Below are 22,649 nucleotides of genomic sequence, written 5' to 3' on the forward strand. Positions count from 1 at the left end.
ACAGGACTTCTATAGTGTCTCCTAACAACATGTTGATGTCCTGTTAAAAAACTACCTTGTGAGAAGAATTTCTGAAAAGAGACAAAAAGGTCAGTACAGAGGCTACAGAGAGGTAAAGTGGACCATATACCCTTTGTCTATGTGCCAATGGGCCAATTTTTAAATATTGCTCTAAACAGAGGTGAGATTGGGACCTAAACAAACATAGAGGAGTAAAAAACGGTTCTGAGCTTCTGAACACAGGGTCAGGCTTCAATTTCTGCAGAACAAGAATCAGAAAAATACTGCACATGCTACTTCTATTGAAGAATACAGCAGTCCATTTTGTGAGACCATTTGGCTGGTTGTAGCTGCACCAAGCATGCTGGACCATGCATGCTGGTCTTCAGGAGGTAGGAGTGAGCACTCTGACATAGCTGATCAACCATCCTGCTAAACTGAGGGTAACAGACAGACTACAGTGGATCTCAAGTGTCTGCTCAGATCTCATCCAAGCCTCATGACATCAAAAAAGTAGCAAATGCAGAGTAGAACACTAGAGAGCTAATTCTACTCAATATTATTCTAACAAAAAATCAGCATGTGATTCAAACAGCAAGGTTAATTTCGGTGTGGATACCATATTATCTTGAACACCAAAACTCAGTTTTTCTATATTTGCAAGTAAAGTTATTTTATAAAAACCAACACGACCACTTGAGAGATCCCAGGAATTACAAAGATGGAATCAGAGAATTTCACATAGCCAGTGATGAAGTTCAGAGGTGTCCATATGAATTCTAAGACTAGTTAATATTAACTAGTCTTAGAATTTAGATTAACTAACTAATTAACTAGTAAGTTAATTGAAGCATTTTTCAAGCAACATAGAGTGAAAAGACACACATTCTATAAAGCACTTGATCATAGTACCTGAGCTTCTCCTAAGTAATTAAATTCAGAAGCAAGGTATCTGACTTGATCTTATCACTTTTAGAGATCTTCCATCACCTCTAAAAATGAAGAAACACGAGAAAAAAGGCTGAGCTAGATCTAGACGACCTGTGTATACCTACTAACGTGTGATTTTATAGCAAGTTTCAAAAGTGATATTTTCCTCAAAGCTGTAGCTCCTAAAACGATTAAAAAAATGTTCCAACTTCCTTGGTTATAGCCTAGAGGCATTTAAAATCTCAAAACGTGTATGAAAACGTGTATGAATGAGTCCCATAAGTTTAATGTAACTTTTGTGATTATTTTTCTTTCTTTTCTTTTTTTTTTTAGTGAGCGTGGCACCTTAAATATTTTAAACAATTTTGAATTCACAACATCTCAAAAACTGAATGGCTAATTCTGATTATTTCAAGTCATCCAAGCATGTGACACAGTAAAGTGTGATGCAGAAATCCCTGCAATAGAGGTGAGCTCGCTGTGGATGTTCAAGAACAGCTACACTATGACAGCACTGCTCTCAGATTAATTAGCCTTTACTACTCACTGTACAGAGCCACATGGCTAAACTGCTTCTGAGAGTCATGATGGAATCCTTGGAAAGCAACCTGATGACTGTTTTCTTCAGTGATTACAGTGGGGATTTCTCCCTCAGCAGGAACCAAGGGTCTTTAAAATCAATTATACTATAAATTACCTTCCCAATACATTAAATATCATTCCCCTGCCCCATTTATAAGGTTCAATTTCATATAAGATAGATCTACAATATTGTTCTACAAGGGACACAAGAAGGCAATGTCAGGGATTTCATCCAATAAAGCTATATGAGGAAGAAAATAAAATATAAAAAGTTCAATATTAAACTTAAAATCTAGCTACAACCTGCATACATAATAAATGGAACTATCACATTATTAAAATCTGAAAAGAAATAGCCTAATAAAGCAACAAAAACACAGCTGCTGATAATCATTGTGTATAGGGGTATTTCAACGGGTAAATTTTCAAAGCAGTGCACAGGGAGTTACATACATAAATTCCATTAACAATAATGTGTTCCTCAGCTCTCAATGATATTAACTTTTAAGTGACACTATAACTATTGTAACAATCTTGCATTTATGACTGCATTAATCTGCACACTATCTTCTAAACAGAGCTTCTATGTAAGCTGTATTATTCTTTTGTTTGCATTTATTAATGATATTTTCAATTTTATGGACATCTGCTCACAGTTTTCTCAAACTGCATGTTGGTGTACCTTATTTAATGCAACTGCTAGGTTTAAATAATTAGTATTGTTGGATACGATCACTAATTTCCTCATACTGTAAGAAGCAACTGAGTATTTCGGCAAAACAGATGTAATACATGGTATTACACAGAACTAAATTATTACAAACAGTGCCAGCAGTTTTCTATACACAGTACTTAAGATAATTATAAAAAATCATCTTCATTACTGCATGCTAGTTTTTTTTAACAGTTTAATTTGGATAGGTTACAAGATACATTCAAGTCACACAGATACAATTACTGCAAACCCAAGAAGCTACAAAATGTTCCTAAACAAATATCTTTGACCCTGTTAATGTTTGTTTCTTATTAATATAAGGCTACGTTGTTTGTAGCATTAATTTTTTATGAAATATTAAAAAAAAGAAAGAAAATCCCTTAACAGTTGTTATTGATTCCACCACTTACTGACTGAAAGATAAGCACCATTTACAATGCAGAACAGATGCAGATGCTGACAGAAATGTAAACAATTGTTGCTTGGCTTACTGCCAGATTCTAAGCTGATACATTAAATTCCAAGTGAAGCACATTTCCCCTATAGATTGCATTTACTGCCCCTTCATTTCCTATGTGCTCTGTCTCTCCGTTGCTGTGCCTGGCACTAAGCTATTTTCAGTTCTTCGGTGACCCCTGAGGCCTACTGCTACCTCACATAGCCATTAGAGAAGGGAATTGCATGTGTCTGACATGGCCTGAAACCAATTATTTGATATTTTCTTCAGAATGATGCCCAAGTCTATTGGGAATGAGCAATCATGAAATAATTTACCTCCTGATTTAATTTTTTTCTGCACAAATTAGTTGTAGCCTGAGCTAGCTATACACAGCTGCCTGCAACATATCTCTGTCATATCAAGATTCTACTTGAAATGATGAAAAAGGAAAGGAGAGAGTAGAATTGAATAGAATAGGTTGGGGAATCCTGCTTTTAAAAGGCATTGACAAGTTTATCAGATATACTGTATACTGATCACATGTGCTCTCTGCTGATTGAAACTGACAGATTCAGAAAGAACTATTAGTGCAGCAAAGGAAACCACATGGATGCAAACTGTTACCCAAGTGCTTAAGGTTTTTTAAACACCTGTCTTGCTTTGCAGCTCACGGTTTGCAGTGAAACCTAGGAGTTCCAGCATAATCTGATAAAGCATTGAAGTAAGGGATCTCCACTTAAGTATAAACATGATAAGCATGTATAAATTTGCATATATTTAATCAAGAGAGTATTTCTGTCATAGAAAGAGGTATGTCACTGCCAGCTATTAAACAACCTCAGTGAAGACTACACTAATCTTTTGAAAGAGATTAACTATATATAAAATTTTAACCAAATCTGCTCCATAAAATGAGATCAGTTTCCACCTTATAGTGAAGGTTGATTCCATATCAGGTTGATAGATGTTTGTTACTAAATGCTAAGGTCCTCTGTTAAAGTTGAGTGTATAGGTTCGCCAAAATTAAACATTTACTTGCAAATCATGTTCACTGACCAACTGATGAAAGAAAGGATAGACCAGTGCTGGAAACACAGGCTGAAGAACAAGAACATCTAATCACACCCTGACATCAAATTCATGTTGTAATCTCAAGTGCATCATCTCACCCATCTGACTCCATGACAGCATACAGCTACAGCTCTGATGAACAAATTACAGACTTCCTCAAGTGCTCTGAGGATGAAGTGCCCTGTAATCATGTTTAATAAAATTACTTTATACACCGATACCTATCTCAGTTTGCCCTGAAACCAGAGACTCAACCTGCTCAATTATCAAAAGCACACCTATCCTCTAATAAATTACAAGACATTCTGATTATGCATTCCCTGATAGACAATGACATTTTAAACAATTCAAATGTAAACAAACCAATGAGTCTCTAAATTAAAATTAATTAATGATGGGTCCATTTAAGGAATTTAGCAGTTGGTATCCAATAATTTTCTGATAATTCTCATAATATTAAAACAGATGACATTCTTTAAACTTCCCTTTAATTAAAATTATTTTAAACCTTATAGAAAGACTATATGTGCAGTTGTTTATAGCAGTTATGGGCAGTTTTTTAGGTACTATTCTATAATTGGCAATTTGTTCTGAAGTAGCAACTATAAGCCAACAGTCCTTTGGAAAACTGCAAGAGCTATCCTATGACAAAGTGCTACTTTTGGTAATATTTCTCAATAGAACTGAAACCATATTCTGGCCTTACAAATGACATAAACTGGTTCCACATGCGTTTTTTATTTTTCTTGTCTACTCTGTGGGCTGAGGGAGTCATTGCATTTCCTGAAGTCTTCACACTCAGAGAAAACACCAAAATAGTGTTTGAAGAGAGCATAAACACTGAAAGTCTGCAGCCAACTGTGAATAGACCTATATTGAAACAGTAGTCTTTAAAGAACTCTAAGAGTTGATCTTCCTCTTTGCTGAAAGAGAAATTAGGCACTGCCAGGTCTCACAAACTTTCTCATTACTTGTAACTTTGATAAGACTTGCTTGTATTTCCCTGTAAACCATTTTAAAATACTTGGCTGATAAAAGACAATTCTAATTTGTATTTGAAAACACAATAATTTACATATTTATTTTAATCTGATTTAAATTTCTTTAATGTTTGTAAGTATAAAAATGTCTGCTAGCTTAATTACTATCCTTCTGCATCTACATTCACAGAGGAATTGTTGGGTCTCTCACAGATTGGTTCATTACATCAGACTCACTCTATTTAAATTAGATTGCTAGGAACTTTCAACCAATCAGGAGTTTCTATCAAGTGTTCATGATTCCTTTGTGTAGTCTATGTATGAAATTATGGTTTTGTCTTTAAATAATAGATTAAAGTGCCTGTGTTACTTTTGTTTCTCTTATTCCTTGGAATTTCCAAGATATAACAGAGCCAGTTCAACTCTATTCTAATAAGAGAAAAAAAAAAAACAAACTACTTATGAAGTTGGAGTCAATATTCATATTTCTGCTTCCTACCTCTTTATATTTCAAAACACTAGTTAGGCTAAGTCACCACAAAGTTCTAATGAGTACTTTTACAAGGAATATAAACATCAGAAATAAATCTAGGCATACAGAAAAAAGGGCAGACACTGCCATTTCAAAACTTCTAGAGAAATGTTTGGAAATTCATAATCTTTTAACAAATATTTTGTAGAAAGACTAATATACAAAAGAAGGATTAATCACATCTGTCAGCACAGATATAAGTTCCCACTCACTAAGCTGAGACTACACAATTAAAACACCTCCTTATAGATGAGCTGCTAGTATGGTGTGTGACAGAAGACCTAATAATGTCACAGAAAGTGCTGGACTTTTCCAGCACATGAACAGAAAATCAGTGCACTGATTCTTAGCCAGAGGATGATCAGTGCATGAATCTATTGAGGAAAACAAAGCTCTTCTTGAAAGTCTGAGACCAGTAACTGATCTAATTTCAGACAGTCCTGAACATTCGTGGGCCCTGGGACTGGGTTATAACCACACTTATTCTTTCTACGTCAGACAGACAGAAATAGCCCTATTGCCTTGCTCTAAACGTAATGAAAAGTACTATAAAATGACTGAAAGCTTTGCTTTTCAAAAACTCAGTAGATACAGCAGTCCCTTGATTGAAGATGGAGAGGTTTTAAAAAATTCTAAGCCTAAGCCACAGTGAAAAGAACATGCATATTCTAATTTAGCATGTAACATCCATCTTGTGGATGTGAGCCCCACCAATTTAACCACTTTTTTTTTCCAAAAAAGTATTGTGACTAATTTTGACTTTTTCCCGTACAATTTTGTGACAGAAGAAATTCTCTGTCTTGACAAAAATCAGTCAAGCCCATCTAACAAACTTGTGATTAAATGATGGCAGATGCATGTATTGAAAGCTCTTGTAACAACTTTCTTTGAATCAATACTGCAGGAGACTCTTAAAGACATTTTTTAAGTATTCTCTTATCTGCCATAGTTCTACACACTTGTCTTCACAAAAGCCCATGTTCTTAAGTAAAAGAGAGACTATTATCATAATTCTCTCTCAGATTGTGTCACTTTTTATTATTAAACAGAAAACTACAGTACATAAATCTCAAAATGAACTCTGACCACTCTCCAAGTATCAGACTAGAGAGTCAATCAGTTTCATCTTTTAAATCTGGGATGATAATGCAACGATTAGAGAGCATAGTGAGTTAAAGGCTTTTTTCATGTTGTGGAAGAAAATGCAGGTATGCTGTGAAAGCACAAAGGAAGATAATTAGTTGGTGTTTGCTAATTGTGGACGTTTTGAAAGAAAAAAAAACCAAACCAATGAACCAAGAGTGAAACTATGCCCCTTTCAACCTCTACAGAATTCTGAAAACAGATTCGAATTTTGGTTGGAAAAGTGGAAGAAATTCATTAGGACACAACAGTTTAAAAAATATAAACCAAAATATAATTGAGAATTTCATGTTTAAAAATATTTAAATAATTTCAAAAGTAAAGTCAGGATTTACCTATTTTATTAAATAAAATAGATAATAAAATCCCAGAATAGGCATATTTTTAATGAGATATCAATAATGAGATATCACTGGCCATCTTCATATTATGGGCTTAATAAGCAATTTGAAGCAACTGCTCTGAAAAGATGGAAGGTGTTCAGGCACACTACCAGCTTTGAAATTCTGTCAGTTCAACTGACATTTCAGTAACTGAGATACTGTTATCTTACCCCCTACTATACACTTAAAAAGTAACAAGCTTTTGTAATCTTCAAGAAAATGTCATACTCCCACTAGAAACACATTTGTGGTCCTAGGATATTGTGTTCATATGGCCTTTAAAAGAGTACCTCTTTTCTATTAAAACTTCAACTATGCCTGTTCAAACAGATGGTTTAATTTTTTTCTCAGTACTAACGATATTTGTTTAATATAATTGTGTAGAAGAAATCAAATGCAATATTTGCAAGAATAAGAAATAATATGTGACAAACAAGCTATAAACACGTTATTTCCTATATTATATTCAAGGATATTTATTTTGTTTCCCCTGAGTAACAGGATCTTGCTATGGCTGTCAAAGTTTTATAGGCTTCCCAAGGAACAAAGACAACTTCAGAACTCTGCATCATATATGTATGTCCACTGATTTGCAACTCTAACTTCCTATATAAATTCCCACTAACACTGTTTGCTCCATTATTTGAAATCAGTGACAAATCTATTGAATATCTCAATATTGATTGGCTCATAAAAAAAATCAGCAAACTTTGGTGATTATATCTGCATTTTTACTCAATCCCTATGTAATAACCATGTAATTTTCGCTCTTGTCCTCATGTTTTCTGTGAAGTTTATATATGCACAACAGAAAAGTGCTATAGTTTTACTTGATACCTGTTACTTCCCCATTTTTCATGGATGGAAACTGTACAGTTTTTCACTTCACCTGTGTAAGATATGGTGAAGACTGTGCCATAGATCACCGTGTATGAAGACAGGCTGAGAGAGTTGAGGTTATAAGCATGGAGAAGAGAAAGCTCTGGGGACAGTACCTAAGGACATACAGGAGAGTCGGAGAGGCACTTTTGACAAGGCCATTGAGTGACAAAACAAGCAGGAATGGCTTCCAATTGAAAGAGGGTAGCTTTAAATTCCATGTTGGAAGTATTTATGTCTTCATAATGTCTAAAAGTCACTACAATATTTATGTGGGTCTTGAAACACTTTAAAGTTTAAATTAATGAAAAAAACCTTTCAAATAATGTCCATAGTTAAATTTTAAAATTTTATATTTCTAAACATTTGGTCTTTAACAACACATTATAGATATAAATACCTGAAAACTTGCTTGTACTAATCCAAGGAACTGGGCAATAGAATTACTTTGATCTGCAAAAGCAGGAAGTGACACTGGATATTATCATCTATAATCCATCCATGGTCTACTTTATACTAGCATGCCTTACGACCACTTCAGAAAGATGCAACAGGACTTTCCAGGACAGAACAGTAGTAAGTCAAGTGACTGAAACACTTTCCCCCTTCATCCTCATACTTCTAAAAAACCAGATTTCAACAGTGGACTGTTGAAATGAGAAAACATGATGGAATGTAACTAAAACATAAATATTGTAAATTATCTGCTATAATTCATAATCTGTACAGAAGTATCAAAAAAGGTGCAAAGATACATATATTAATGACATGAATCCAAATTTGGAACTCTTTAATTTCCAGATATTAATGGGAGAATAAATTATACTGAAGTTATTCATTCTAATTATTTCCAGACATGAATAATCAGGTTTTTTCATTACACAGTCACTAAACCAGAAGGTATCAATGTTATTGTAACCATATTTTTGATAGATAAGACAAAGATCATAGAAGGCTGATTGTAGACCATAATGATGGCTTAAGAGATCACAAAGCAACTGAATTTAAATAAAATGGAAGGATAAAAGCAAGTCTGAAACGGAAGTTCTTTATTTCAAAGGAAGGAAATTATAAACTAGGGGAAATAAAGCCATATGCACATGAATGTAGTGGAGAAATCAAATATAAATTAAATGTGTGTCCTGGTTACAGAGAAGGGGGTGGAGTTCAGCATGGTGTGGGTGTGACCAAGTTATTCTATACACCCACCTCATAGCTGGGGGGGTGTGCTTTCAGCAGGAAAAGACTAGGTGCCCTCACCAGAAGTTGGTCATTTTGCTGCCCTCTGGGAAGGTATCAGCATCAATCCCTTTGGACTCAGGACCACTCTGCTGGTGCCCCCTTCAATTTTGTCCAGAGCACAACTATGGACCTTTAGTGCTGAAAGGAACAGCGGCAAAAACACAATTGACTATAGTGTTCAATCGACAGTGCCAGTGGGGAAGCTGCCAGCAGGGAACACACCAGCAGCAGGGGCGAACCCCAACTAGTTAAGCTCATCAAGCCGGGAGGAAAGGCGCCCAGGCAAACCCAGCCAAACCAAGCTGGAAGCAGTGTAGCTAAGTGGTAGGAAAAAAAGCAGCAGTGGCCCGCGGGATCGACCTATGGTGCAGTGAAGCAGTAAAAATGGCAGTGCAGGCACCTGCGCAGAACCGAGCCCCAGTGGAGAGCCTGAGCAACCCCTACTCAGACAACCTAGCTTCTGGGCGGTTGTTTGTCCTTCTTTTTTGTTGTTTTCGGTTGAGGGGTAGGATACATTAGCTGTGGGAGCTTCCCTGTCATATTGCCTTTGTTCCTGAATACCACATGGCCCTGGGCGCAGGCATGGTCACCATATTGCCCTTGTCTGGGGAAACCATATTGGCTTTTTTCCTGGTATTACCTTTCTGTGGGTAAAACACCTTCTCTTTTTTGTATACTTTTGCTATTAATATTGCTGTTGTTATTGTCTGTGTCTTATTCCACTGCTTTGTGCTTTTAATGAATTATTATCTTAATCAATAATCTCTCCTTTTTTTGTCCCTCCCTTACCAGAAAGGCGTAGGGGAAGGAGAGTGGCTTATTTGAAGTTTAATTTCCTAATGGTGTTAAAAGCAGCCCAATATGCAAAACCCAAAACTTGCATTTCAAGTTAGGTCAACAAATTGCTGGGAATATGTAAGGTTAAGTGAGCTCAAAATAGATTTTTCTAACCAAGTACTTAAATTTAACATCCCAAAGTTGTCTTCATTTCAACAAGTTACTCCAGGGCCTGTTTCTCTTCTTGCTCTCAATTCCACTGCCCAAATGCAGCTAAACAATACCAAGTCCTTCTATTCAAGTTTACATATACACCATATTCATATTAGGTGTTCCGCAGTATCTTCCGTAGGAACTCAAGAACAGTTAAAGATAAAAAATTTATAATATCACAATTTAAATCACAGTTTGCATTTGAATATATCTTTAGAATACAAAGGAAGTTGGTTATATTCTGGAGAAGGAAAAGAGAAAGGAGGCCTGCTAGACACATAAGTAACAGGATGATATACTGCAGTAAAAGTGTAAAATATGAATATTAAAATACATCTCTGAAGGTGGTTTAATTACTTTGTAGCTAAAAATATACCTCCACTTTGCAATAATATTTCCTTAAAAATAATCAACTGATATTTAAGAGCACACTATGTATTGCCTCAGATTTTAAAACCAAGTTTCATTTGGGATTTTAAATGTTTAAGGGTCTCTGGAAAGTTTGTGACTATTTGAAAATATTAAGCCAATTAATTTGAATATGTCAGAAAAGATGAAATTCAGAGCTCTAATGTCTGCTTAGTTTTAATCACAGGAAAGTAAAAATAAAAAGATCTAAGTAGTCTAAATATGTATTTACACTCTCTGTTTATGTATAAAATAATATCAATAAACCAAAGAAAACCTTCCACTAATACATAAATTGTGCATAATTTCATGGGTTTTAAGTTTCTTTGGCAGATGTCTTATCACTCGTAAGAGTAGCTGTTTTTTCATCTAACAGATGAAGAATTAAGATAGGTTAGTAATGCCTGATTAAACTAGCTTAACATTTTGGTAAACAGAGGAGCATAATAAAGGTTCAAAAGGTAAAAGTACAATACACATTTAATACACTTATTGCAAATAATTTCTGAGAAATATCACATTGGAAATTGAAGCAAAAAACCATAAGAGATAAGCTGAAAATCAACTGTGATTCTTTCCATGCTAAGTATGTTGACAGATGTTTTTAGTATATTTTTAAGTACCATAACATTACATAAACTTCTGAAAGACATATGATTAAAATGATGAACAACAAAATCCCCTAAAAGCTCCAAAATATTTTTAGGGGGGTGTTGAGAAACATTCCTTGGATATTAGTTTAGCAGATTGGAAACATCGATTATGTGCTGAAAATATACAAAGAAATTATAATTCATGTTATATAAAACCCTTCTAGAATAACTTAGCTCAAATACTTATGGCTGAATCCTGCACTGTTAAAGGTAATAAGAGTCACAGATATAATAGGAAACAGGAGCAAGTTATAACACAAAAACACCTGCCTCCAGTATAGTTGGCAATTGAAGATGCCAAATTCCAAAAAATCTGCCTCTTTTCACATGCAATTTTGACAGCTTCTCTCCCAAACCATGCTCTTCCTCAATCCTGATAAATGGATACAATCTTTTTACAGTACTTGACAAATAACTGTTCTAATACAATACGAAAAGAAAAACATTATTTCCTTACTTCACAAATAGATTGTTATATATGAAATATTTTACGGATTCATAACTCTGTTAAAGCTTTTTATAGACTACCTGCATTTTCCCAACAGAAGAAGGTTGTCTATAGAAAGTTTTCTGAGGTTCTGGCACTGTTTCATTATTTTCTGTTATTTTTGTCCTCTGCTACATAGTAAGACGGATTACAGCAAGTCTTAACAAAAAAAAACCACAACAAAAAACAATCAACCAAAAACCACATTACCCTGAGGGTGGACTGAGCAAACACAAGCCTTTTTATCACCTCTGGGATAACAGTCCCAATTGAATGCACTAGATTAAATTATTTTGCTGTTCTGAAATGTGCTGGTTTGGTGGTTTCCAGAGGGCAGAGACCTCTAATCAAAAAATAAGAAACACATTGGTATAACTGTCTATCAGCTAAGAAGAAAACCTCTTTTCTTTTTCTCCATCCCTCCATACTACAGCATTAGGTTTTTTTCATACTTGGCAAACTGGGTATCACTGTCAAGGCAATCTATTAAAGCTGTCTTTTAACTTGCACTATGTAAAAATACAGACTTCACTCATTTCTGTGAGGGTAGAAAAGGTATCAGGACTTAATACGAGTTCCAAGCAGGAAAAGCTACTTGACATTAAGAACTTGTCTACCATTACAAAAACCTCCTAAAACAGTTAGTCTGTAGAATTTTTTTTTTCCAAAGAGTTATTTCAGTGTGAACTGCCTTGTGAACACTTTAGTTCTAATGGAAAAATACCCTCTTCTGACATGGTACAAACATAGTATATTCAAACACGTAGAGGAATCTCTTTCCAGAAAAGACTCTTCACATATGAGCTAATATAGAATAAACTATTCAATAATAACTGTTTTAGCAATGATACAATGAAAATCTTTTGCTTGAGTTGGTTAATAATACCAAATAATAGGCTATAACATGTCCACAAAATCAAAAAAACAAACCATACCCAAAACTACATAACTCTAACCCCCTATTTTGCTCTAGCCTGCTGACTTCACTAGTTTGGCTTATGGTTTGGTTGCCTGCAGTCTATAATCACAGATCATCTAGAGCAGTTCGATTCTGCAGAAAACTAGTGAGAAACTGTAGGCAAATCAATGCCTGTCTCCCATCCTAACTTCTTGAAGTAAAATAATATGAAGACATGAGCATAACAGGCCCTGTGAAGAAAGTAACTTTGAGTATTAAATGATATTAATGAACAGCACTTCAAAACACATTTTATGGGTGCTAAGAGGACAGGTTTTGCATGTGCAAATCTGACATTTACTGCATTTTCAATAAAAATTAAAATCTGCTCTAATACTTATGAAATACTGAGGGTTTTTTAATTCAAATTAATTACAGAAAATGTTTTAAAGTTGTAAGCAGATTCCTAAGATTTACTTTGTTTATTTTCACCTACCTCTGCTTTTCTGAATATACAAAAGAAATGTGCAATGGAAATCTGTACTGATAGATGTTCTGGCACAACAATATGTTAAAGCACATCTTTTGGCAAAAAAAATCAAGCAGACGAAGTATTGTATTAATAGATTTGAAGGACTGTTCTCTTCCTTCTCATAATATAGAAAGAGTTAATGTGTGGGCATTTTAGAGACACCCTTAGTGTCACTTTAAACTCCATGTTTTAGATGTAAAATGAAGATACCTGAACTTACCCATCTTTGATAGCTGTTTTGAGACTGAAATTAAAATTTAGTTACAGATTTCCCGTTCCCTTCAGGTCTTTTTTTTTCTGTCAGTGAGTCCTTTCATTGACTCCCATCTCACTACATAATTCAAAGGTACATTTCTTCTTGTTTATTCCATACCTCAGCAGTACTCTGACACTACACTCTATCCACTAATATGTCAACTTTACAGTGAACTTCTTGTCCTTTCAACTTATATGTCTGCATGCCTTTTCCCTTACCTTGTTCTTCGTATGTTCCACATACTCCTCCATATTTCATCTATTGTTGAAAAATTAACTCTGCATTTCTTCCACTATAATTTCTATTTGACTTACAGTAACATATGATGATTTTAAAACTCACAAGAGTGCAATTTTCTTCTGCATCAACCTGACAAATCATCACCTCATTTATCCCTTTTGTATGTTACACAACCCAAAGATCTTCTGTTTCTATATTTTTCATATGATTCTAAGCTTTTAATATTTTCTGTCTGCAAATGACTTCACCTTTATGGAAAGCTATGCTTTAAACAAACAGCTTCTGCACAGAGGAGTGATCGAAACTCTGCATTGAAAAAGCAATTACATACAATCGTGTAATTATGCCATGAAAGTTTCCATTTCGTATGGTTTTTTCTGAACTGCTGATTCTTCCCTTTGGAAATTAGCACATCAGATTTACAAACTGAAGAAGAGAAAGTACAAAACATACTACATCAGTAACAGATTCCTCTCCTGCTTTATATTCCTTGGAACAAGAAAAAGTTACCAGGTGGTATTAACTCTAAGTTACTGTACTTTCACACAATTAGAAAGCATAAATGTTTGTTTGTGTGTTAGCTTTACAATTAAAATCTGCATAGTAATCTTTTGGGTTAGCTCTGATGTATGAATCTGTGTCTATTTCATGGACACATTGAAATAATCTCCTTTAAATGTCTGACATTTTGAAATAAGTAGGGGTAAAAGAATGAGGAGTTTGTGTTTATTTAAACCTGGAGTAAATAGTTGTTATTTAATTAATATTTCAGCAGCAGGAATAAGTTAGGCTAAAAAAAAAAATATTATGACATGACAGTGTTATCCAATGATTTATAATGGGGTTTTTGTAAGTCACATAAGTTACTTTCTCGTACTTTAAAATGTTTTTGATCACAATTCTGACACAGGCTAGAATTCAACTACAGTAGCATGGTTAAAACATAAAGCTGTAATTAATAATTTTAGATCTCTCTCTCCATAGAAAATAATCAAGTATATTGGAAAAAAAAAGTAACATAATTAAAATAATATCTAACTACAAAGAACATAAAATAAAGCTACTAACCCACAGCATGAACTGTTCCTCTACACTTCTTCAAAATCTTGTTTGCTTTAACTATATGTAGAGCATTTTCTTTGAACTGCAGCTCACAAAGTCTTTCAAGAAGAACTGTCATTTCTTCTGTGATGGTATCCAGATAAGTTTCATTAATAAACTTCAATGATGAAGAAGGATCAATAGTTCCACTTAGTATATACAAATCTTCTTTTATCATTGTGCACAATGTGGGTATGGAACTTTGGTAACCATGAACTACCTTATCAAAATTTGTTTCACCACAACTAGATAAAATACAGTTCTGCAGAAGATCGCTAACCAGTTTATTCTGCATATTTTGATACTTCGTTAAGACTTCTGATTCAGGATAAAGAAACAAAAGTTGCTGTATGCACTGAGTTTTAAACTCCATTTGTTGTTGCAAAGCAGTAGCGTTTGCTTCTTCTTGACTTTGCAGTCTATTTATTAAAAATTGTCGAAGATGCAATCTCACATCATCCCAAAGAGATTTTACATCCATAGCTGAATCATCTTCAATGGTATGAAGGGAAGACGTTAACTCAAAAGACGTCCCAGTTGGAGTGCAGGGAAATGAGACACCACACTGACTAGAGAGATCCAGAAGGAAGTGAAGTACCATTTCTTCTTGATTTTGCTCATTCTTCAGCAAGCTTTGCTAAAAAAGGTAAATCAGACAGTATTTTAATAATGTTTTATTAATCCTGGTTCATTAAATGAACAGCTTCATGCCAGAGCAAAAACTGTGTTTCCAATACTAATTGCCTTACCAGCAAATAAGATAAACTGCTATATAAACAACAGAAGTTATAAAACCTATGGAAAACAGTATTTATGTGCCAATTAATTTCCTTGTCTACCTCTACCAATCATTCATATTCCTCTTTCCATCTTTCTTATATCCCCAACCTCTTTTCTCAATCAATTCTAGACCACAGTTCAAGGGAAACCCTTGGCAGCCTGTTTATTCTGGTCACACAAACATCTTTGAAGGAAAATTTTATGAAAAATTATTTAATATTTACACAGATAATGACATGTCCCTTTCTATAGCTCAGTAGGCAACCATCAAAAAGGCCATTCTAAGGATAAAATAGTCTTCCCAGGATCTCCTTAAAGAACTAAAACTGAAAACTTGTTAAGAGTTAAAGAGGCTTAGATCACACAGGACAGAAGAATAAGAAGCTGTATATCCCATCAAACCAAGATGCAGACTGATACATAAACAATATAGTGATATCCATGTACATTTCCACTATATGGGGTGGAGAAGGAAGTCAGTTAACAAAGCAGGTGAAATCACACGGATGCGTATGCTGTTCCTACTTCATTCAAGTCTGAAAAACTCTCTCTTGGTCCAGGGCCAGAATCTCTGACCTTAGAGCTGCTTCAGACTCAAGAAGTTATGCAGCACATAGCAGGTCCTCTTGTCACAGCTCAGTGTTGCTGTCACAGTAACAAGAAAAGTGAGTGAAATTGCTGCTACTCTTAATTTTCAGTTGGCAAGCCCTGAGTGAATAAGGATCTAGAAGCCCTCTCACTTGCTCCCTCACCTTCCATTGCTTCTCTCCAACAGAGAAAAGCACTGTGGCAAACCACCACAGGGGAATTATTTCCATTCATATCCTTTATCTGAGTCTCCTAGCTGTACTCCATGCTATAATGCAAGGCTGGTAAAGAAACTGTTGGCAATCTCCCACCTTCAGAATTATTGATTTATTTAACTTGCAGTATTTAAGGAAATGATTAGTTTTATTTCTGTTGTCTTTTTGAAAAAGAGATAGATAATTCAAATTTGAATGTTGAATAAATACAACAATTTCCAAATAAAAATCTTCAGTTTTTCCACTGTAGCAAGCTTTTCTCCATAGATAATCATGCTTTTGAGTCACAAAAATTTTCAAAATCAGAACTCGTATTCTTTGTTCTGGATGTTACGAAACTGTTACACTCTTATGCAGGAAAAGAAGAGTTTAATCTTTCTACTGCCCTCTATTCTTAAGTGTTTCATGATAAAAATTAAAAAATAAGACACTTCCACCACAGTACCTAATTCTGAACATTAGACAGGAAGCATGATTCCTCTTATAAAGGAAAGTCTTAAAATTAATAGACTACCTATTTTTCTTCCATGTTAGATCTTTATTTCAGAATGAACCTTATTAATTTTTTTACTTACAAGCAGAAAAGACATGCAGAAGACAGAATATTAAAGGAAATTAGCAGTCAAATATCATCCTATAAAAGCATGTGCATGTAATAGAAATATATGCAACTAGTTAAAATCTTAAATCATACATATCAATAGGCATATACATAACACTGATCTGATTCTCTTTTATTATCTACTGAAGTATTCTATAAAGTTTTCTGGCCCCAAAGAAAACATGTCTCAGAGGGTAAACCAAAACTCTGATCACTAACCACCATGTTGAAGAGTTGACTCTTCACAGGTAGACTTCTGGAATTTAAATATTACTATTTTTTAATGAATCATGCTCAAATACTATATTCTGAAATGTACAAAACAAGAGAAGCTGTGAAAACAGTGAATGTAACTGATGTCATTGGAAGATTAATCCAAATGATTTTCTAAGCAAACCCCCACTGTTGTTTTTTAAGGCAAAGCAGAAATATTTTTTATATATCTAAGGATTGTTCCAAGGCCTTTGCAATTTAAACTACGGTATTAAAAATAGGGAGCTTGCAGATGCCATTTTAGACGTAGTATTACTCAGAAAAAAAGATCTGAAAGCAGTGTCATCAAGTCACTTAAACCATTGCCTATATTGATGTAAGCTTTTCTATTTAAAAATTAACCTGTAAAAATACTTCAACAGATAATGCCAAAACTGTTCCAGAGAAAAAGATCCAAATTAGTATCCTCCAATGGTTTGAGAAAAATGAAAAGTTCCCTTATAAGCACAGAAAGTTAGTGACAATAATATACAGAAAACCAATTGCAGTCTACCAACTGGACTACTAGCTACTATAGACCTACTATATCAATATACAAATACAATAAGATTAAGACTTTGTTAAAAAAAGAATTTGTCATTATTTTATCAGGAACAGGATTTAATAAAGATGTCCTTGTGCTCATATTCAGCTTTTAAATCTTTAGCATTACAAGACAGTACACAGAAGGACAAAATTTCACATAATTAACATTTTCAGCCTTCATGAAGAAACTCAGTATTTTCCTAAGAGTTCACAAATGCATGAGAATAACAATAAATCTAAATACAGCACCCCAGTCAAAGCACAGAAAGAAGTTTGCACTGTTCCAGCAGCATAAAAGATAAACAAAATTATTAACAAACAAAACACACACAATAAGGGATAACAATTAATAGGGATATTGTCCTGAATTGAAGGAAGGTTGCTGTTATTGAAGATGTATTATATATATTTAATTAAAAGCATGCAAGAAGAAATTAACTGAGTAATTAGTTCAATGTGTGGAGAGATACCTTTAAGAAAGGTTAGATCATAATAATCTCATTAATGTTGAATATTATTGAAAATAATTTACTGCTTAAGGAACTAAAGATTATCTACTGTGAATATAACTTCTTACAGATGGACTGTCTCTAATAATACAGATACACTTTTCATCTGTATTCTCATCTATACAACAGGCTGGATTATCTAAGAAGCCATGAGCCTGGAAGTAGTGATGTCCAAGTTCCCGAGCTCCAAAAACGTTTTCCTGATAAACTGCAGAATTGAAACTTTAAGGCTTCTCACACTTTGCTGCCTGTTTAGCAGCCTGCCACAGGTCCATTCTCAAGGCTTAACTGGATTCTACAGCTCACAGCAAGACTGTCATGCAGTTAGTAAGCTCCTGGGCATATGAAGAGCTAGAAAGCATATTTTGTGTAGGATATTTCAGAGATGGGGACATTTCAGTGTTTCCCAAACAAATGCCGCCATCTGGTGTTCAGGTATATGGCTTGAATAGACCCTGCAGAAGGAAGAAAGCCGGGAATGGACACAAGTAAGTCATCATTGCCATGCCACCTGCTGAGGGATTTAAGTAAGGATCTAACTGGACTAAGAGGAGTGACAAAAGACTTCCTAAGTCAAAAACTTCATGGGTCAGCATTTTCTGGGATTCTCTAATTTCATCTAGATCAAGTATGACATGTCGCAGTCTCTGAAACTTTCGAGTGGAGTGATTAATTAACAGCGACATTCCTTTGATCAGCTGTGTCAGAAAGCAACAAAATCACTTCTTCACCACATGAACATTAAACATCTGGTGTTTCTAGAGATTACTTCCTCATTTGGCACAGCTCAATATCCAGTGGATTCAAAGGTGACTGAAAGAGCAACAAACAGTTCTAAGTGTTAAAAAAACAGGAGGTGATTTGATGAAGCTTGCACTCTAGCCAGAGAAAACACTCCTCTACAGCAATTTTCCTCTGCCATTACAGCTAATCTTAGCCTAAAGGTGTTCATGGTCTAAATCACATGGAAGTGTCAAAGAATAATCCCCTGATTAATGTTTACTTGTTTTGACACTTCTACATATTTACATCATATCACACACTCACATATATATAGATTATATATAAACTTGCAGGCTTTCATTTACTGAGGTATCATCCTTCACTTATCTAGCCAATTGAATTTTCCAGACCTCCATGTCCACTCATATATTCAGATGTAAATTTTTAATAAAATTTTTGGAAAAAACCATCCTCTAAAATAATGGAATTTTTCATTGAAGTGAAATCTGATTTCTGGCTACATCCAATTGTACGATCTGCCAGGACAATGGATGTAGCTCCAACATTTCTAATTAAAAAGAGCTGAGTCACAGAATCATTTTGATTGGAAGTGACTTTTTAGAGGTCATCTAGTACAATCCTCCTGCAATAAGCAGCAACATCTTCAAACTGATCAGGCTGCTCAGAGGCCAGTACAACCTGGCCTTAAATGTCTCCAGGGATGGGGCATCTACTCCCTATGCCTCTGGCCACATAGAAAGTTGGAAGTTTATGCTTAAATAATGCATAAAGGACAATAACATACACTAGATGAGTTAAATTCATACTGAAACAAGTGAAGAACAGGTAGAAACAGTAACAGCCTCAGTATAGACAGTAACTTCCAGCGTTTATTTACCAACATGTGTTTTATGAAACAATCCTAGCAGAGCTGAACATATGGCAGCATCTGTGAAAAGATTTTGTCCCAAGATTGTTTATTTAAGGCATGATCAAAAGGAAACATAACACCCTGCTCAGACATAAAAACAACACTAAGCCTTATAATACAATTTCTGAACTATCATCACCACAGTGAAGACCAAAATGAGAAAACTAATTGAACGATCCACACTCCCACCTCCAATCATACAACCAACTTTCTAAACATAAAAGTCTTTAATAAAAATTTTTTACCAGGGTCCTAAGGAACTCCGCCAGCTCTCTATGGTCTGTAGAAGAAGATCTGAGAGAACTAAAATTGCAGTTATTTAGCCACTGAATGCAGTCAGTTGTGCTTTGTAGAATTTCATCAGTACATATTTCATTTACTTCTTTTTGCAGGTCTTTAAGACACTTTTCTATGCTAAAAAAAAAAAGCAAAGAAAAAGAAAAAGCACAGGATTTTTCTTCATTATTTGGAGATAAAAACATTTTTATATATTCTGTATTTAAAAAATAAAAACTACTTAAAAGCAATGTAACACTAGCCTTTCTTATTTATAACTAAATTACTCTCACAAAATAAGGCCTGAATTTGCAGGATTAACATTTAGGTACAGTTGAGCTAGAGCTAAAATAAATTTCCTTCAGGCAATAAATTTCCTCAGCAAGTCTAAGTACAATTCCCCTTCTCAAACAATCTTATTCTTTTTAACAAAGTAGGTAATGAATAAGACACCATCCAACTTAAGATCTGGTCCTTGGTGCTTTATTAGCTAAAGTAGAGACTATAAACTGAATTTTGCTTCTTTAGCAATCAGTAGCTGTTTTATAAAACCTAACATATATTAAAAACTTCCTAAAGACCCACTGACATCACAGAAAATGTCAAAATGAATTTTAGAGTCAGTTATGCTGAGAAAGTAGATCTTTCTTTCCTGTTTTATCATTAGAATATTTGAAAGAGAACAGCGTTTGTTTCAAGGAGCTGATCCACTCCTTAACATTCATCTAGAATCATGTTTATGAAACTCTGTTTATGAAACCAGATGTGTTTGGTAGATTATTACAGCAATTTCAGTTGCAAAGATCACAAGAACAACTGAATATCCAGAGTTATTTTATTTCTATTTGTGTGGACACTTACGTAAAAACCAAACAAAGCAAAAAAATCCATAAACAATCTAACTCTATATATTTTCTACAAAAGCAACTTTTCAGTAGTTCATAACTACATATTTTTTCAAAAGCAATGCTTAACATAGTTTCAGTTAGGAAAACAGTATTGACTAGATCTAGGCAGAACTAGGTTTAATTACCTAGCCAAGAATACCAATTCTAAACCTGACAAATGGTTAGCAAAGTATCTTTTTAACTTGTCAAATCTGTTCTCAGGACTATGAAACTAAACACCTTCTTCATACACCTTGACTCCCGAAACACTATCAAAGGCTTTTACTGTGGTGTGCTGATGTGTCTCACTGAAACATACCCAAATAGATTACAACATTGTGCAACATAAAAGTCACCATGTTGGTAAATCTGTGCCAATCTGCATCAAAACAGATGATGTCATCATCATCATCATGGCTAGGCTTCAGAAACAAAGATTTGAGAAGGATTCTATCCAAGCTTGCTACAAGCACACTGATGTCTAAGAAGGCCAGTGTGAGATAGACAAGTCTGGTTGCAAAAGGCACAGCGGAAAGTCTCCTTAGGCGGTATTGGCAAGAGACGGTTCTTTCTGCGTTGTCTTTTCTCCTCAAGAATGATTCTGCGTGTGTTCTCAAAAGAAGCAGCAGCATTTTAGATAGTGTGTCTCCATGTCTCCTGATTGGAGGCCAGAGTAGACCAATGATGATGATCAATATGGCCAAAGCTGAGATGTTGTTTCAGGGAGTCCTTTTATCTTCTCTTCGGGGCTCCTCTCTTGCGGCAGCCAATGGCAAGTTCGCCACAGAGCACGATCTTAGGGAGGCAGTGGTCCTCCACCCTGGAGAGGTGTCCTGCCCAACACAGCTGTGTTCTCAGCAACGTGGCTTCAATACTCATAACTGCTGCCTGTTCAAGAACAGACGCATTAGTCACGTAATCAGTCCAGTGGATATTTAGGATTGTACAGAGACAGCGTTGATGGAAGGGTCACAAGTGGTGGCGGTAAATGACCCATGATTCAGACCCATATGAGAGAGCAGACAGCACTATGGCTCTGTAAACACTGACCTTTGTACTTTTCTTCAGGTGTTTATTTCGCCAGACTCTTTTACGGAGTTTTCCGAAAGCACTATATGCCTTTGCTAACCTGTTGTCAATCTCTTCATCAATCTTACCATCTGAGGAGATGAGGCTACCTCAGTAATTAAACTGCTGGACTGACTTGAGATCTGATTGGCCAATGGTGATCTGGGGATGATGGAAGACTTCCTGAAGTGCAGGTTGGTAGAAAACTTCTGTCTTCTTTAAGCTGACTTCCAGCCCAAAAAGCACAGCAGCCTCTGCAAAGCAGGATGTTAAACACTGCAGAGTTGCTTCTGCCTGGGCGACAAGGGTGGCGTCATCAGCATAGAGCAGCTCCTGGACAAGATGGTTTAAGGTCTTAGTGTGGGCCTTCAGTCGCCTTAGGTTGAAAAGGCTTCCATCATTACGGTATCGAATGCAGATACCGTCCTGATCATTGAGGTCTGCCGTGGCCCTTTGGAGCACCGTGCTGAAGAAGATTGTGAATAGAGTTGGTGCAAGAACACAACCTTGTTTCACACCATTGGTAATTAGAAAGGGCTCAGAAAGTGTGTCGCCATATCTGACTTGGCTGCGCTGATCCATGAAGCAAAATGATCATCTTGAGGAACCTGGGGGGACATCCTAAATGTTCCAAAATCTGCCACAGACCTTTTCTGCTCAAATTATCGAAAGCTTTGGTGAAATCAACAAAAGTTACATAGAGTCCTTTGGTCTGTTCCCTACACTTCTCTTGCAGTTGTCTGAGAACAAACACCATGTCTGTGCTACTCCTGTTGGCTCTGAAACCACATTGGCTTTCAGGTAGAAGTTCT

The 22,649-nt window shown here is 35.3% G+C and overlaps 1 protein-coding gene across 8 annotated transcripts in view; it reads right to left on the reverse strand.

Moving 5' to 3' along the window:
- The window catches only part of KIAA0825 (KIAA0825 ortholog), a 247,602-nt gene that overhangs the window by 180,396 nt on the left and 44,557 nt on the right, over positions 1-22,649 (reverse strand). For all 8 annotated transcript variants that reach the window (XM_032675846.1, XM_032675851.1, XM_032675850.1 and 5 more), the window contains 2 exons: positions 19,852-20,020; positions 14,429-15,098 (listed from right to left, as the gene is read on the reverse strand). In XM_032675846.1, coding sequence (XP_032531737.1) covers positions 14,429-15,098; positions 19,852-20,020 — 839 coding nt within the window. The remainder of the gene's footprint in view (positions 1-14,428; positions 15,099-19,851; positions 20,021-22,649) is intronic.

The sequence above is a fragment of the Chiroxiphia lanceolata genome, chromosome Z, assembly GCF_009829145.1.
Source record: "Chiroxiphia lanceolata isolate bChiLan1 chromosome Z, bChiLan1.pri, whole genome shotgun sequence".
Classification (NCBI taxonomy): Eukaryota; Metazoa; Chordata; class Aves; order Passeriformes; family Pipridae; genus Chiroxiphia; species Chiroxiphia lanceolata.